The sequence below is a fragment of the Eptatretus burgeri genome, chromosome 13, assembly GCF_056783735.1.
Source record: "Eptatretus burgeri isolate ZD-2024b chromosome 13, Ebu_testis_v1, whole genome shotgun sequence".
NCBI lineage: Eukaryota > Metazoa > Chordata > Myxini > Myxiniformes > Myxinidae > Eptatretus > Eptatretus burgeri.
Window position 1 is genome coordinate 59,722,333 of NC_140973.1, and position 18,843 is coordinate 59,741,175.

The 18,843-nt window shown below is 44.1% G+C and overlaps 1 protein-coding gene across 2 annotated transcripts in view; it reads left to right on the forward strand.

Annotated features, from left to right (window-relative positions):
• WDR17 (WD repeat domain 17) overlaps positions 1–18,843 on the forward strand; it is a 107,238-nt gene that overhangs the window by 86,149 nt on the left and 2,246 nt on the right. The window contains exons 20-27 of one of the 2 annotated variants that reach the window (XM_085852646.1): positions 11,547–11,638; positions 11,828–11,927; positions 12,338–12,477; positions 16,114–16,225; positions 16,643–16,784; positions 17,142–17,244; positions 17,417–17,518; positions 18,657–18,761. In XM_085852646.1, coding sequence (XP_085708772.1) covers positions 11,547–11,638; positions 11,828–11,927; positions 12,338–12,477; positions 16,114–16,225; positions 16,643–16,784; positions 17,142–17,244; positions 17,417–17,518; positions 18,657–18,761 — 896 coding nt within the window. The remainder of the gene's footprint in view (positions 1–11,546; positions 11,639–11,827; positions 11,928–12,337; positions 12,478–16,113; positions 16,226–16,642; positions 16,785–17,141; positions 17,245–17,416; positions 17,519–18,656; positions 18,762–18,843) is intronic. The other variant, XR_015050808.1, reaches the window with a different exon arrangement.

Below are 18,843 nucleotides of genomic sequence, written 5' to 3' on the forward strand. Positions count from 1 at the left end.
ATACGGTTTATTGAAGTTGCACAGCACACTTGCAAGCGGAGGTGGCACAGGGACCAACCACAGCAGTCAGAACCTGTACCACACTAAAGGTTATACTCCAAAGGTTTCATATATAAAACCTATTCCTCGGCGGAGAAAAGCAAGCAAAGAAAGAAACAAAGATGCAAGTGGACTTTTTCCCCCTCCTTGTGGCTCTCTGGGAGAATTAGCAGTAAACAGCTCCTTTCTCACGCTTCAGACAGCGAGAAAGCGCCGGCACATTTTCATAAACAGGAGCAAATCCTTTGTAGTTCTCCAAGACTTGTTGACACTCCACTGGAATTCATAACAGTCTGCAAAAGCTGCTCTCTGACAAGGCCAGGCTGGCTTGTTGATATTACATTTTAATACACCGTACAGCAAATTGTAAAACGAGGACAAAAGCTTGGAAACACAATTTGAAGCAACCAGGCCAATGCTTTGAATCCAGACACCTGGTTAATGCAATTGATGAATGTTAAAATAAGTCAAATGTACAAATATGGGCCAATGGGGTCATCACCTGATATGTCATAACAGTATTCCCTCCTTGGCCACATTTGGACATCAAACGACATAATTTAAATATTCTTGAGCAAGGGAAAAACATCACGAACAACCAATTTCATTTTATAGCCAAAAATTAAATTTATAAAACCCCAAATGATTATCTCACCCATGATCACCATACCCTGTTCCTAGAGGAGATAGATATGCATTACACCAGTCCAATTAACAATGGCAGTGAACGCTCAGAAAATACAGTCGAGGCACACCCCGTTGACCTGAGGGGAAGGTAGATTTTGGCAGGCAAGAACTTGGATTCGTTGCTGGGTTGAAGGTTATGAAAAGGATCAGAGAGGTGACCCAGAGTCCCAGCCGAGTTCAGCCCCTTGTAACAGCAGTTCAAAAGAGCTATGCATGTTGGATACAGTCACGGTAGCTGCACAAGCCCCCAGCCGCACCACTGAACACATGTTGCAGGGGACTCGCCGAGTGGCCGTCAGGGCCTTCGTTGTGCATTGCGGTAGCCACAGCAAGTGCACGATGTATTTGCAGAGCAGCACTCCACATTCCACGCTTGCCTGGCTGGTCTGGCCTCACAAAACGGTGATATCAGTTCTTGCCCAAGCTTCTCCTCAGTGGGGTTTTTTTCACATGTTGATCTTATCTCCTCAGGAAGGGGGTAGTTTAATGATCACGTGTTGAATGCCCAATCACCCAAATCTGGGTTCTCTCCATCGTCCAATCTTTTGGTTGAAATTCTTTCAAAGCTCCACTTGACGAAATCGTACAGTGCATCAACACTCCGAAACAAATAAAGCATCAATTAAACACCAATCAACAAACTTCGTGGGCTTATGTATTTCCACAACACTGACAAAGGTTCTTACAAAATGCATTCAACTTGCATTATTTGTCATATCAATATTTTATGCCTTTTCTTGTTATTTTTTTCCCTTTCCAAAACATGCTAAAATATACAGAAATCTCAGTTGTACATGTACTCAAAACATTAATCTCATTTGCTATTTCCATGTAAAAGCAAACAGTCTTTATCAGGGTTCCAATTTGTAATCAATAATTCTTTTCACCAAAAAAAATTCCATTTTCTATACAAAAATGTGAAAGTTAGCTACTTCTTTCAAGTACCGAATCCAAAGCGATTCGATTTTTCACAGTTACCATTTTAACATTTGCAATCATTATCTGCTGAACAATCCAGAGTTTCATTCACAAGCAGTTCCAGAGAAACTGCCATTATTTATTTATTTTTCCAGTTAACTTGGCACTTTTGTGCTGATGAAAGATGGTCAAGTCAGTGTTAGAAATACCTCAACTTACTTATGTAAGCGTACAAGAAGTACAACTTAATAAAAATCATGCACTTGTCCAATTAATCAGAAGACAGAAAACAGGTAATATTTAAATTGGCTTGTAGCATCATTGCACTCTTTTCAATATATAATTCTTTTATTTTGACCGATTTAACATTTATTTCATCGTTATGTTTTCTGTACTCCGCATAATTCTCGTTTATTCTTTTGTTTGTCTTTCTACAAATTGTAGTCATTTTATTTAAATTACAGTCAGGTCAGTATCATCTCCTCATCAGTGAGAGCAATACAGTGACAATACATGGTACAATTACTAATTTCATTTAATTGATTTCATGATTGCTGTTGGTCTCGCCATTCTTTATCATCTTGTATATTATTTCCGAGTTTGTGGTTTCGTGTCGCGCTATCTTCGACTTTGTTCAGTGCTCGAGTAACGTGATATTCGGCTTACATTATCTCAAAGACCATATGAGGTGCATGGTACAAAAAAAGTAAATAAAATGGTTCTGAAACAGTGAAATTGTATTCCACTTACTGCATTAAAGTAAAATTACTACTGATACTCTGCATCAGTTCCTTTCTCAAATACACCCACCCCAACATGTCGCGCAGAGCGCGGGTTATGCTAGTTCTGCATTATGGTTATGTAAATACCATGTTATTTTTTTTCCTTATAACTTGATTTCTAATATGTAGTGTTGACCAATCTGTCGATCAATTTAATAACAGAGACCCTTTTTCAATATTATGTAAGTACCTTAACTTAATATATTATTATCTTGATTCAATTCTCAGTAACTTTTTCCTATCCTCAATTACCAAATTATAAATGAGTAATTCACAGCAATATCATTGTCGTCACAGAGTGATTCCATCCATCCATCAAACCCTTTCTGCTGTCCAAGCATTTAAATCCCCCTTAACATCCAATCTACATTATTCCAATCCTCTACCATTGTGACAATAAATAGAATTATCCGATTAAATCTAATGAATTTACCCTGACAGGTAGAGGCCCATATAAACACAACAGACATGTTTTTTTTTCTGTCCGTTTCCCGCACAGAAAGCTATGCAATGAATCTCAACGTATGAGGAGGCAATTAGGCCCATCAATCCTGTGTAATCATGGCGTGTGGTGTTAGTCCTTCTCTTTCCTTCATTAGTTCGCGCTCTCTGGCGGCTTGTTTCACCTCCACCGCCGCTCCTTCCTTCCAGATCGATGTCGTTGCTTAGCAACCATTCCTCTACATCCCATAATCCTCCGCGCCTCGGTCCCGCGTCGCTCACCATCCAAATTGTTGTCCAATGTCGGTAAAATTGTACAATACACAAAGAGCACGAATCTTCGCAGATACGGTGGCCGTGAAGATATTTAAAAAAAACGCGTTTTAAAATACCAACTCTATGCGCATTTCAACACAATAGCTACCAAACCATTAAAACTTGCTGGGTTGAGCAACCAGAAGATTACCTTCACAATGCCTGCGATTGCTCGCCCCCCCTCAAATGGACTTCACTTTCATCTCATCCCCTAGCTAAGCTGAGATTCAAACACATTGTGGAGAGGATTGGCCAATCACATCACACCATTACCGTCACCACTGAAGCATATGCTCACCTGCACCCACCACGCGCTCACCTTTTCTTTCGCACACCTCTCTCTAATTAACTATAAACCATGGATGTTCAAAATGTACTAACATGAACACAAAACCTCCCAACAGCATCCAACACCAGGAGCTTCACAATCAATAAACCCCTCCCCCCCCCCCGTTGGCCAACCAGCATGGCGACCGAAGCAAACCACTCCACATTCAACCGTGTGATTTAAAAACACCTTCCATAAAACTTCCAACTGTGCATCCCTCCTTCAGTCAGGTATAGATCTTTCTACTCCGGCGCCAACCGGCACACGAAGCACCCACCAAACACAGGCCGGCAAGTTATCACCGGCATTCACCTCGCATCAATATCAGAATAGCCTTTGTTTAGATCCCGAGAAGCTGGATGTTAGGCCACGCCGGAAGTGCCGTTTTTTCCCCTCTTCCGGTCACGAAGCCCAATCAACAACAACAACAACAACCGCAAATAACATTTATTACCGCCGAAAGGATTGTCGTTCTCTATGTCTGAGAATGCGTGCACTCATTTCCGACCGATAAAAATCGAGCAATCCTTGGTTTCAACATTTTCAACATATATTTCTTGTAATCAATCTCGTATAAAATGTGCTAATTCATCTCGTAAACCCCCCACGACAAGCTGTCCTTCGACAGGGCAACTTCGTGCCCTCGTCACGCCCGTTAAATCCAACGGCACGTCACGTGACTCGCAAAAACCCCATAAATCTCAGTTTTTTTCCTCCAGATTTACGAAAATCAAGTATTGAACATGCCTCATGACCCCAAATAAATGAAACAGAATTCAAACTGACGTCAAAACGAACCCGCAACATCGATCAGCCTTATGAAACACGCAAGGTGGAAACAGAGAACCAAATTTGAATTTAAAATCAAAATCATGCTCCGAGGAAACGATGTTCAAAGCCAAAACAGCATACAGAGTTTATCGAACAATGAGAAAACCCGAGCCTTGATCCATTTGACTCCCACAGCTTGACCACAGCACGAGTACTGTAGGGAATTCTCACACATAATCTCCAAACTGTCCGCCAAAGTGGTTTTAATTATTCAATTCCCTATAGAGTTCACACACAGACACAGACACATCGGTAAAAACGCTCTCAATGACATTCGCCCATCACTATGAATTAGCAGCTCGTGCAGAATCGGTCATCATTGTCCTTCCTCCGGATTTGGTGTGCGCAATTCACCTCCTCCAAAGTCTTCACATATAAGATGACAACCAATCATTATCTCTATACAAACATACAAGTTGTTCCACACATACAAGTTCCAGGTTGGAACACTTAACTTGCATCTAACACAAACTCAACCTTTCCACTCACATTGTATTTGCCTCCTCGCTCGTTTACCTTGTGTACGTCCTGTCTCAGCTTGTGACCCCGTCAGCCAAGCTGCTAACACTCTCCAGGGTGTTTCATTCTGTCTCGAGCATCCCACTCTGCCCTCCGTCAACACAGAGCTGACGGTGTGTCATATCTTTGGATCTAAGGGCCCGGTCAGCGAGAAGGGATCCTGTCTTCCCGCTGTCCATGTTATCCAGCCCTGTACTTCCTTACAACATGTTCCTTTGGGTAACTATGTTCTTTGAAGAGTTATTCCCCATTGTATGTTCTTCACTTGTCACTAGCCTTATAGCCTTGAAACGTGTCTCCTTTAATCGGACCGAAATCCCCTTGTCTTACCTACCGCCTGATAGCTCTCTTTTCTCCTTTTAGTGTGCAGGATCAGAGACCCGCTCTTCTCGATTACCTTAAAGCTTTTCTTCCTCTGAAGGACTCTGGACCCTCCCAAAAATTACCGCAGGATTCTAACCTGTGACTACAGGACTCGAACCTGTATCCCCTGTTTCACTCGGGCTTTCCTTGCCCTCTGACCCAAACCCGGTCACCTGAATCTGGCCTGACAGCCCCTATGCTCCTCCAACAAACCGCATTCGACTTTCCTCATCTACCGTTACCAGTTCGGAACCCGTGCAGACCCCGAGGCTGCGCTCAACGGAGATCCCTCCGGATCGCGCCGTCAGCTGCGCTCGACGGAGATCCCTCCGGATCGCGGTGTTCAGGACCCGACAGCGTCCCATCTGGGTCGCCAGATGTGATGATGACCCTCACCAATCCTGGCCAAGAATTGAGGGGAGTCAACTGAGGATTCTCGAATATATGGTTTATTGAAGTTGCACAGCACACTTGCAAGCGGAGGTGGCACAGGGACCAACCACAGCAGTCAGAACCTGTACCACACTAAAGGTTACACTCCAAAGGTTTCATATATAAAACCTATTCCTCGGTGGAGAAAAGCAAGCAAAGAAAGAAACAAAGATGCAAGTGGGCTTTTTCCCCCTCCCTGCAGCTCTCGGGGAGAATTAGCAGTAAACAGCTCCTTTCTCACGCTTCAGACAGCGAGAAAGCGCCGGCACATTTTCATAAACAGGAGCAAATCCTTTGTAGTTCTCCAAGACTTGTTGACACTCTACTGGAATTCATAACAGCCTGCAAAAGCTGCTCTCTGGCAAGGCCAGGCTGGCTTGTTGATATTACATTTTAACACATCGTACAGCAAATTGTAAAACGAGGGCAAAAGCTTGGAAACACAATTTGAAGCAACCAGGCCAATGGTTTGAATCCAGATACCTGGTTAATGCAATTTATGAATGTTTAAATAAGTCAAATGTACAAATATGGGCCAATGGGGCCATCACCTGATATGTCATAACACATCGATTCCAGTAGATATGAGAAGCAGTGTGGGTGTGCATCATTACAATAGCCTTTTGTGTTCCTTCGGGAATGTGTGAGGCCAATATGTCACCAAGTAAACTCCCACATCCATAAACATGTAAAATACATCAGTAATAGTTCATATATAGTGAAAGTTAAGCTGTCTATCTATATATTACTAAAACTCTCATCTTGTGTATATATATATATATATATATATATATATATATATGTATGTATGTTCCCGAAATACAGCCAAAACGGTACACGATAGCACAAAAATTTTATGGCCACCTGACTCACCATTCTCCTGCAGTGTGCAGTATCAAGTTTCGTTTAAATCAGGCAACGAAAAAATTATTAAAAAATCAATTCCCGATTCAGTCAAGCACTCTTCGGGAGAATTTGATCAATGCAAAGAACTTCAGCGGTATAGCTCGCTGCAGCTATGTTTTTTTTTTTTTTTCTTGAAATGATTTCTTTTCATCAACCGCCGTCACAACGGGAACCCAACGGGTTCACGGGTTGTCTAGTCATTACTATTTATGTGTGAACGAGCACGATACCTGTCATGTATGGACAAACCTCCTTTCTTCAGAAAAGAGATACATAAAATATTGTCCTCTACAACAACACATGGATGCACAGACAGACACAGCGTGACAAGACAACACAAATTAGAAAACACAGGATTAATCATCTCGAACTTGGATATAATGCACATACAAGATATAAAATCAACTTTGAGTTAAATTACATATTAAAATGTTATGCTTAGATTAGATTATGCCTGGTGTTTGCTGAAAGAGCAGGTAATGGGTCACTGATGACGTCGCGTGATTCGAAGGTTGTAAGCACATTCATAAACGTGGGGTATTTATTTTCTTACATTTGAAACTCAAAATATGCTAAAATTAACTTTTCAGTCGAAACTTTTCTCGGTGATCGAAAAACAGACCGGAAGTTACCGAAGATGCTATGACGTCACGTTCTCCGAAAACTTCGTGAACATTCGGAAACGGCGTGTAAACAATGACGAGATGCGAATCAGAGAGTGATTTCAGTGGCGATGAAATTTAGTGTGTTCATTCCGATATTGCCGAGGATGAGTCAGAGCTGATGGGAATTTATACTATAGAGTTTCTGGCCCTGAGCCATATAAATTTGAGCCACTTGCAAGTGCCAGAAAACGGCCTATTTCATGTACAAGTGGCAGGACTGACTGTCCGGCAGTTCACACTGACAGACTCCACCAGACAAATTGGTTTGTAGATTTTCATTTTCTTGTTCGATGCATAAAAATAATGTAAAGTTTGATCCATCTGTGACTTGATATAATATTTTTTTAACCCTCTAGTAGCCTGGTGTTGGCTCAGTGGTTAGGGTGGCGGCTTGGGATCCTCGGGTCCTGAGTTCAAGCTCCGTCGGCCGCTGAATGAATACACCAGGGGGTTGACTCAGCCTGTCATCCTTCCGAGGTCAGCGAAATGAGTACCAATGTGTACTGGTAGAGGGGCACTGCAACAGTGACACAGTCACGCTTCAAGAAATGAAAGCTACCCTGGCAGCTAAGCTGCCATACGACCATCACCAACCCTCTAGTCACTCAAGAGTCAGAAATAGAATGAATCAATAATGGACCCTTGGTGTTGAAGTCTTTCTGACAGCTGAGCTTGACCCCAGCGAAAGTGATGATGGCATGGCCGATGTGGAAGAGATTCTCAGCCGCGTTCCCCATTATGGGTTACAACGTACGGACTTCCGGATAGTGAGGACTTACTCTATTCTAATAATGTCTCGATTTCTTATGCGCATTTATAGATAAACGCAATGCCCCAATCCTTGAGAGGTGACACAGTGTGAGAAGATGAAGCAGGAGCCATCTGAGGAGGAGAAGTCTGAATGGCGGGCACAGCGTCACGCTTGTTTTGAAACCGAGCTCACTCATTGCGTTGCCTTCGTAATCCTCGGCTGTGAAATGGTCACCATAAATGACAAGTCAATCCAAAGGGTTCTCTTTACCCGTTTTCTTTGGGGGAAAATTCGCCCATTTTGTTTGTACAAATCTTATCCACTGCCGGCGAATGTTTGATTCCTTCGGGAATTGGTGGGAGCGATTACCCGTTTTCCAGCCATTTTCGCAAAACATGACGACACACTACGAGGCATGATGTACAAATATCCAAATAACTTTGTTCTACAATAATTCAAAATAAAAAAGGATAATATAGACAGTTGCAAGCTCAAAATAAGCGAAAGAGCGGTCCGCTGAACTGGACACTTCTTCAATGAGCGAGTGAGCGCCGCTTTCTTTTGGAGAATGTGACGTCACCATCCATATATAGCACGCGGCTGTTTTTTTTTTAACGGCCTCGAGAAATAACAACTTCGGAGTTAAATTTCATTAATTTTCCCAATAGTTAGACAACCACAATAGTTTGCATCGAACTATTTAATGCACATATAATCATATTGATAAATTTTCAGAACATGTTTGGTGACCTGCAACCTGCTCTTTAATGGTTAGGGTGGTGGGCTTTGGATCCGAGGGTCCTTCAAATTTCAGGTCAAATCCCACTCAGCTGTTGATGAAATGCCAGGTGGGGTTAACTCGGCCTGTCATCCTTCCGAGGTTGGCAAAATGAGTGCGAGCATGCTGGAAAACTGTGTTGGAGTGGCAACCCGTCCAAGATTGTGCCCAAGCCAAGGAGACTGCTTAAGCAGCACCAACTCTCTGTAGAGAGTATGGTCCCAATCTTCTCTTCTTCTTCTCTTCATCGAATCATGTCTCAGGCCAGATGAGCACACGAGTGGAACCCATAGGTTCAACAACATAGCTCAAACCAGGGATTGTGTGGGCAAACACACACTCAGGAATGGGTGTGGATAACTTTCACATGGTCTTTATTCAAGGGAGAAAATCAATTTATGGTGAAAATGAGATGGAATTTATCTATCTATAATCCCAGCAATGTGTGTGTGTGTGTGTGTGTGTGTGTGTGTGTGTGTGTGTGTGTGTGTGTGTGTGTGTGTGTGTGTGTGTGTGTGTGTGTGTGTGTGTGTGTGTGTGTGTGTGAGACCGCTGTTTCTCGACAACCACTGGTCCAATCTAATTGAAACTTGCCAGGTATATTGCTGGGGACCTGAGTATGTGCCTTTTCAAGGTTTGATATTAATCGGACAAGTGCTTCCCAAGTTATGGCCATTTATTTACCAAACCAATGACAAGACACGTTGCTGCGGCCATTTATTTACCAAACCAATGACAAGACACATTGCCGCGTCGGCGTGGCCGATGGGGAAAGGGCGCCTTAGTTACCGTGGCGTAGGAGTGGCAATGGTCAATGGCAGCGAATGTCATGGCAAGCAAAGACAGGGAGGTAAACTTGATTTTAATTTGGATTTTAATTAACTCTGTGTGTGTAAGTATCACAGCAGTTGTTACTTCAATGAAAACGATAATTCGTGGAATGCATGTGAACATTCCGTACGGGCACGCACCACTTCCGGATAGTGATGACTTACTGTATTCAAAAAAATTCTCAATTTCTTATGCGCATTTATAGATAAACACAATGCCCCAATCCAGTCGTCGTTTACGAGAGCGAAGGAACGGCCTGTGTGGTTGTTTGAAAGGTTTTTTTTTGGTTTGCACGTACGGCCATGCACGTACGGCTACGCACGTACGGCCACGCACGTATGGGCACGCACGTACGGCCACACGAAAGCGAAGGAACGGCCTGTGTGGTTCTTGTTTCTGGCACGCGGTTTGTTTGTTTTTTTTGTTTTTTTTGCACGTATGGCCATGCACGTATGGGCACGCACGTACGTTCACGTACTAGTTCCTTGAATGTCAACATGTTTTGTTTTTTTTGCACGTACGGCCACGTACGTACGGGCACGTACTAGTACCTTGAATGTCAACATCTCTTTTTTTTTTCTTTTTTTTTGTATACCTTGTCGAGGCTCGTGTGAGAGCTAACACACAACGCACATCAAGGGGGGCATGAGACAAGACGGGAGGGAGTGGGAAGGACAAAACAGTGGGGAACAGACATTAGGAGATCTGTGGAAGGGAGAGGGATGGGACGGGGAACATGGGGAATAGAAGATGGACATTACAGGGACTTTCAGGAAGGAAAGCAGGGAATTTGAAGGAGGTGGGCTTGGGTGGATTATCGGGGGTAGAAAGATTGAGGATTTGGATGGGGGATGATAAGAGGTGGTGGTGAACAGCTGTTTTGAAGGCCTGGAGGGATAGAATGGGAATGAATAGAGTGAGGGAGTTTATTCCAAAGGCGGGAAAAAAGAGGAACGAAATGAAATCTCTTTGGCTCTTCTCAGAGAACTGCCCCAGCACTAGCGAGTCTGGTATTTCACTCAAGTAGATTGGCAGGTACTGCAAGCAGCCCTCCTTCTTCAGGACTGGTCTCCCATATACACTGCCCAAATGTTAACTCAGCATGGTAATTCTTCCACAGAATATCTCTCTCTCTCTCTCTCTCTCTCTCTGATTCATCCCATCTCGTTTTCAATTATCCTACCCTTCTTCCCACCAATGGTACACTGATGAAGCTGAGCCTATGGGCCTATGACCTCCCATCACAGACAGCTTGGTGGTTGTTCTGTCTTCTACCACCTCCTTTCTGGTCTTGTACCCTCTGTTCTTTTCGTGCTTTCTCATCCACCATAAATCCCCTTCTGGTGAAACTCCCAAAATTCCAAATCACTGCTCACCTCCACTCATTTGTTCCTCTTTTTTTTTCTCGCCTGTGGAACAACTTCCACATCCTCTTCAAACTCATTCTTCCCTCCAGGTCTTTGAGACAGCTGTTACCACCATCTCAGATCATCCCCCATCCAAAACGATAATCCTTTCTACCCCTGTTATCCCACCTCCTTACAAATTTCTAGATTTTTCCTTCCTGAGAGTTTGCTTCTGTATCCATCTTGTCCACCCCATGCATCCTACCCTACCCCTCATTCATTCCCACCTCTCTTATTTGTCCAGGTCTCCCTCTATTTTATCTTTCAACTCTGCTGTTGCTGTTTCATCCCTCTCTCTACTGTTCCTTTTGTTCTGTTGCATCCTGATCCATTCAGTGTTCTCGCATTTCCATGAGCCTTAAACTTGCATAAAAAAGTACATTAAAATGAGAACTGTGCTTAAGTATAGTTTGGGGCCAAATGGTAAAGCAGGTGTACAGCAATGAATATGAGTAAATGGATCTATGCATCCTCAGAGTTTCATTTAGACCTCTGTGGGGCCAAAACAGTTGCAGCTTAGGAATGCTGGGTAAATGGTTGTCACTTTGTCACAGGCTACTTGTGAGGGAAACGTGCAAGCTCCCATTCACAATCACTCCGGTTCAACTCCTCCAGGAAGGCCTTCATTGGGCAAGGACAACGCAAAGTGAGTAAGCCTGCAGCAATGACACAACACAAGTCTTGGAATGCTTCCACATCACTTTGTCAAAATGAAACATCACGACTACTCTTTTCTTTTTAACACACACCATAAAAAGTTAGTGAAACCACATTTTGAATCTTGTGCTCCACATTATGCAATTAAATAATTATGTGCATCCTGAACACCCTATAGACTGCTTGTGCAGGTGAGCACCGATATGGCAGAGTGCTACTTACAGGACGGACAAGCCATTGTGTCAGCCTGCTGCCGTTTAGCCGTGGATGACATTGAGGTGAATATCAAAATGGTACTGAAAATGCATATGAGGACAAAGATGCACCTCGTGCTGTCTCTTCTCATGGTGTTCTTTATTCCCGTTTTGAAAGAATGTCGCAAGTAAACGAGTGTAAGTAAACAAGGACATCAGGAGATATACCAATGTACTTTTTTCCCAATAATAACGACTTTAGGAAAGTATTGCATGAAATGTCAGAAGGGATATCATGTCACATTTGATGATATTGTCAAAAATTAATGTTCTTGCAGCAGTTTTCACGAAGTTTCAAGAGGAGGTAAAGTGATGAAGAGTTGCATGAAAATAATGACAAGCTGTAGAGAGCCATCACAGTCTATAATAATTGATGCTGAGTTTTTTGAAACACTTCATTATTTGAGTGATGTTGTGCTTCACGGCTCTGGCAGATGGCAATGGTGACTTTGGTCCGAGGGAACGAGCTGGAATTGGCTGTCATGGTGGGCCTTGTTTTAGGAGACCAAGCAGCTCCTCTCACGCACTATAGCCTACAGCTTCTAGCCAGGAGAGCACAGGCTCTCGGCCACTGGTACGACTGCAGGCCACTCACTCCTGAGTGCGGTTTGCATGTGTTGTTGGATCGGATGTGTTTTTTTTGTTTTTGTTTTTCTTTTTTATGTTTACATTGTCGAGGCTCGTATGAGAGCTAACACACAACGCACTCCAATTAAATGGTTGATATGGAATGGTTGGCCAGGCTGTAGCTGCATACCATAAAGGATCCCTTTAACTTTAAAGCCTGTCTTCACCGCAGATGCAGCAGTTAATGAAATAAAATGACTTCATCCACAAAATAGTTGCTGCTTAATGCAGAACAACCCTGGAAACATCGCAAAGTTCAATCACCCATGCAATAAATATTGCAGAAAATCTACCATTTTGCCTGCTTGTCTGTGCACGTGTCACGTGATACATCGGTTCAGGGTCCATGCAAACGTTATTACTTTTTTTTTTTATAAAACGTCCATTTTTTTCCCCAAGATTTGCTTTGATTCCCTGTAGAGCACCTCGCGAAACCTCCGGAAATATAGACACAGATCGAGCAGATGCTATGGATAGGCAGTCCCTCTGGGGGACAGGCATAAGGTGTTGCAGTGAATGCATTGAATCATGTAGCTTAATGAAGCTGGTTAATTTTGGCACACTCCTAAATCTTTTGTTCACTAAATATAATTAATTCTCCAAGCAGTAGAAAAAGATAAGTTTAATGCTTTGGAAAATATCACATTTCTCGTGTATGTCTGGAGGAGGGAACATAGCCTTGCCTGCTTTAAGTAAATAGGTATATCGGCTTCATTATAAAACTCGTTATTTCTTTAAATTATCAGATTTCACAACAGATTTCGACACTTATTTAGTCCGGACGATATCCGGTCCTCAAAACCGAAATAATGTTTCGATGATTTACTTTAATTTGTCCGTGAGAGTAGATCGTGGAAAATCGTATCATTTCACACATGAAATCATACCAAGCTCCTAATTTGAAAACTATAGCACTTACAAAAGCCATGTGCACACTGATTCATAGCTATGATGAACAGGCATCGATAATATGAGTGAGGAAAGTGAAAACAACAACTTTATCATGAAGAAATCATTGTGGCCTGTTCCAAGTCAAGACATCATTGAGCAGGCCAAACAACATGGCGACTTCAGACCCCAGCAAGGTTACCCAGGAAAGGCCTTAAGATCCCAAAGAGTGAGGTGGCTGAGGATCTCCGAATGAAGGATATAATTAAATAAGGTCGCTAATTTTCTTCAAAATAGATGTTTTAATGAACCCAAACATCCAATTTACACTCTTGCACTTCCTTGGAGTTTTCTTAGTATGCATGCTAGGTTATGTCGTTTTGGAGTTATTGAGGAGGCATTCACACACACTGACACACACACTGACACACACAAACACTGACCACACACACACACACACACACACACACACACACACACACACACACACACACACACACACACACACACACACACACACACACACACACACGCACACACACACACACACTGACATTTATTAGTATCGATAAAGGGAGAATCTTGACCAACCAGTTAGCTTAAAGTTCACATTGACAAAGACCTCGTCTGATTTACCATGAGATGTGATATTGTTGTAGATTTCTCGCCCGCCGGCGTGCGAACGACCGCATCTAACCAATAGTGGCCGCTTCGCCCACCGAACGGACAATCCAGTCGCGGCTTTCCGGATGAACACCGAAAACCAGCCACGGGTGTGTTTTTACCACACCACAACCTTGTCCGTACTCTACCCGCGCTACAGGGTCAATTGCCAAATTGTCGATATACCTAATTAATCGCGCGGGTAGATTACCAAGAGATTGTACCTCAACGGGATCGCTTGGAAATGAGCCGCTTAAGCAGCTCGCTTCCTTTTGAGATAACCGAGTGGGGTATTGTCGCGCAGTCCCGTTGGATTCGATCACTTTACCGGCTATTTAAAAACCAACTATATTCCGAGTGCAAGATGGCAGCTCAATTAAGGGAAGAGGACGCAACGAACGGGTTAACATTTGAACAAGCACATTTATTACAAAGCACACGTAAACAATGATGCAGTCATGCAGGTATTCAATGCCGAACATGCACACAAGTATACAACCAACAAAAGTAATGCAAAAAAGAGCTACTCCCGTCTATCTATTATATACAGTCACTTATACAGTTCTACTTGCGGACATGGCGCCACAACTTTCATTCAAAAGCAAGGAAAAACCCCAGGAAAGACGAGGGGTAGACTGGACCTCTTTGGGTCTTTATTGCACAGAGCTGTGAAGACCGCAGAGGCTCCGCGAGGCCGCGCTGGTTACCTTCACCTTGCTGGGGCGACCCGCAACGTCCCATCCCTACAGCCGCTGTTGTGACCACGGTCCGGCCCAGGCCTCGTCTGACGGCCTGGTGATTTGGGCCCAGCCGGCAACGCCTCAGAGGAACGAACAGGCCTTATGCTCTTTCCGAGTTGATGCTCTCTTTAAGAGCCCGTCCGTCCCTCGCGCTGCTCGGACTGTCCCGAAGCCCGATCACCTCGGACCGTTCGCTGCTGGCTGGCAACCTCTCCACGTCCCGGACACGAACGCGCAGCTCTGCTGGGCTGCACCTTCAGTGCCCGTCTCCTCCGCTCTCCTCGGCTTCCCCACCGATTGCAAGCTCCAGACTTCTGCGCAGCTCCTCGACTCCTCCAGACTGACTGAACTGGCGCTCTGCATGCCGTTTTATAGGGTTCGTGAGGCGAGATCTGATCTCCGCACTCTCACCTCTGACCCCCACTGGCTCCGCGCCTCTCGCTCTCCTGATCCGAATTCCGAGGCGAAGTTCGGGGCAAGCAGACTTGGTAGAGATCATCGACGCTGAAGGGAGAGCGGACGTGGTAGAAATCACCGTCGCTCGGACCAAGGAAACCCCCGCGTCTGTTTGCAGCGATCTTGTCGTTGCCGGTGCAAAGATGGCGGTGCCCGCGGAGTTGAAGGTGAAGCGATGTTGTTTCGTCGTTTGGTATTGGGGGAGATGCGGTTTAGGAGATGGTGGCTGTGGTTGGCATTGTGGAGAATGTGGTTGTGTGAGGGCGGTTGTGGAGGAGGTGGTGGTTGTGGTTGAAATGCGGTTGGCAGTGTGGAGAAGGTAGTTGTGGAGAAGCTGGTGGTTGTGGTTGAAATGCGGTTGGTCAGAGCGATGTTGGTGGGGAAGGTGGTTGTTGTGAAGTGCTTGGTCCAAAATAACGACAGCAAAAGAATAACGGCTACCTCAAAGATCACAGCCCTCATCACATGAATAAATTCCCATTAGACAACGGTGGGGAAATCTATCTGAACACAGACTTATCGACAAAACTGAACTAAGGACCTATATGGTGCTCTGCGAATTTCCACAGCCGTAACAATATAAATCTGATGAGAATCTATGAAGGGCAAATCAGAACCATGTTATTGCAGTCTGACTTGTGATGAACTCCCCTTCGACAAACACATACCAAAGAAACTGGAATAGGTTATTTGGCCCATCATTCCCATGGCAAATCCACATTGCATTCATTTCATAATTATTTATTTTCGATTTTGACTCGACTCCACAAAAGTGACTTTGCTGATGGTGACCTGCACTGCTACAACCCCTTTTCCCCTTTCTTAAACCACTGCAGGTATTTGGCTGTAGATCTACTGAAACAGATGCCGAAGAATGACATGGCAATGGTCAAACTGTGCGCCTCAACCCAACTCTGCAATGAGGAGCTTGATGTTCTGCATCAGAAGGTTTACTCTGCACCACACCTCGCACTGTAGCTACCTGCAACTCACAACACTGAGCACCTCATGCATGTATGTTATCACAACTACCTCCACACATCCCATTGGGTTTGTCTGCACTCGACATTGTCACACCTTCTCTACAAGACCCACAAAGTATTTTTTTACCAGCAGCTCCACTCAGATTTTAATGGTGAATTTATTGGTAAATATGGCAGAGTGAGGATGATGACACCAATCACAGGTGTGAGGGTGTGTGGGACAGTTTTTGCGATTGTGTTGCCTGTGAAGGCAACACTGATAAAATGCTTACAAACATACCAGACTAAACCCCAAACCTACTTGAGTTTGTCCTGGAAGTGGTTCACGAATGTCCAATCCCATGTGGTAATAATGGTGGGTGTTTGTGATTGGTGTTTTTAGTGCAATCTACCAAGCCTCGAAGAGTGTGCTCTCCTGGCACAGTCATTGCACGAGCAGGGAGATGTTCTGCAGACTGTGCGATACACCTTGCTATCCCCAGCACCTGAAACGGCCTTGGAGATGGGCTTGGCATTCGTCAAAGGTGTGTTCACACTCGTGATGCTTGGATGGGGCTGGGTCTTCAGTGACCCCAAAACCTCTCCATATGATGCATCTCACCCTACGACTCCAATCAGTAATTCCCATACGTTGTTAGCAAAACTGTAATTGTTTAAATGGGCAGACACCTTCATAAATGTGATATTACCTGGTCACCATGAATGGACACTCATGTGGCTTCTACGGCAGCAGTAGACCAAGCAAAGTGTTTGACTGCACCATGATAGTGGTGTTAACCAACTCGATTGCATCTGAGCAGAAAGTGTACAAAGCACATTCTATAGGATATTCATGTACGATTGAAAGGTAAGGAGTAATTCATTTGCTGATGTGCACTCAGATGTCATGAGCAGAAAAGACTGGAAGCTGCAAGAGGTCCTTTCAGTCCTCGATATGCTTGGCTCTATTCGGACTAAAGTTCTGCTCCTTCCTCAGTTCAGCAAGTGAGAAATATCTCGCACGTTGGGAACAATGAAATTTGTTACATGACTGTGGTGGAATCTGCTAAGGGATGAAAGGGATGGGATGTAACATCAGCATGATGGGTCAAATGGCCCTTTTCCCATAGGAGGGCATATTTTGATTAAAAGATAAATCACCCCTCTTCTTTCCCAGGCAAAAAAATGAGCTGCTCATATTGTGTGGGTACGCTGGCGCTATGCTTGCTATCCGCCGACACTACATCACGATAGTGGCAGCTCTGTACGAGTATACCAGGTGAGTTCCCAGGGTGTGAAAGCTCAGGCTCAATGAACTCGGACACTCAGGCTCGATAAAGCCGATAGCTCTTGCCCCCCCCTACCTCCCCCTCCGACCCAAGCTCTCGCCCTCCACACCCTAATTCTCGTTCTCTGAACCCCAGCTCTGCGAAATGGCTGTTATCCCCTTTGAGGTCATCCTCTGATTAAAAGATCAATTGTCCCCTCCTCTCTGCCAGAAGAAAAAGTGAGCTGCTGATATTATGTGGGTATGCTGGAGCTATATTCTCACTATCCGACGACACTACACTACAATAGTGCCAGATCTGTACGAGTTCACCACAGAAGGTCCCAAGGAGTATCGGATAATGGCTACTGCGAACTAATCTTGGAATGTAAAGAATTGGAAGTTTGGATTTAAAAATGATGATTCTGTTTTCGCATTAATCCAAATCCTCATCTATTTGGACTGCCTGGCACTTTGCCAGATTTGATATTCATCAAGTAATCCAACCACGGGGGTGACGCATGCCAGAGCACACCAATAAGCATGTTAAAGCATACCTATTGGAAGGTGTGTTAAGCCGGCTGAAGATAAAATACTTTATCATGCATTCTTGTGCTGGGAAATTTATATTACACTTCGAACAGTTTATTTAAGTGACACCATAATGGTCACCGATGAACCAGGCATTTGGCAAGGATCCATTGAGAAAACTGATGAAGATTTCAGTGGAAGGAAAACAAGTTGGAACTGGAAGGGCACTCGATAGAGCGCATATCTCCGCCACGCAATGCCTGATCCACGAGAACATATCAGGCCCAATATATTTTTGAAATATCATGCTATACAGTAAGATGTATCGTTTTGGCCCTATCTCTCAATGGTGAAGAATCACTTGAATAATTAAATAATTATCGTATCCAGATCCAGATTTGGATCTTCACCAAAATCGAATCATTTCATCCTTGTCACCCACCCAACCTGTCCACGAAGTTTTGTTTGAATCCATCCGCAACTTTTTGCGATATCCAACACACACAAACAAACAAACAAACAGACAGACAGGCAGACAGGTGTGAAAACATAACCTTCTTCCACTTTCGGTGGCGGAGCTAAAAACTAATAATGATCTCTTTCTCTACTTTTCACACAGCCAGCTTTTGCGATGGAGAGACGTGACCGTTCCCTTGGTGGTCGAAGAGCTTGCACTTGAACTCGATGCGTGGCAATCGTGCCAGGGTGAAGATGTGCATTCAAGGTGAGAAGGACAAATTGGCTTGTTCTGTGCTTTGTTTTCCACACAATTGCTCACGATCTACAAGCACGCTGCCCGACGTCCC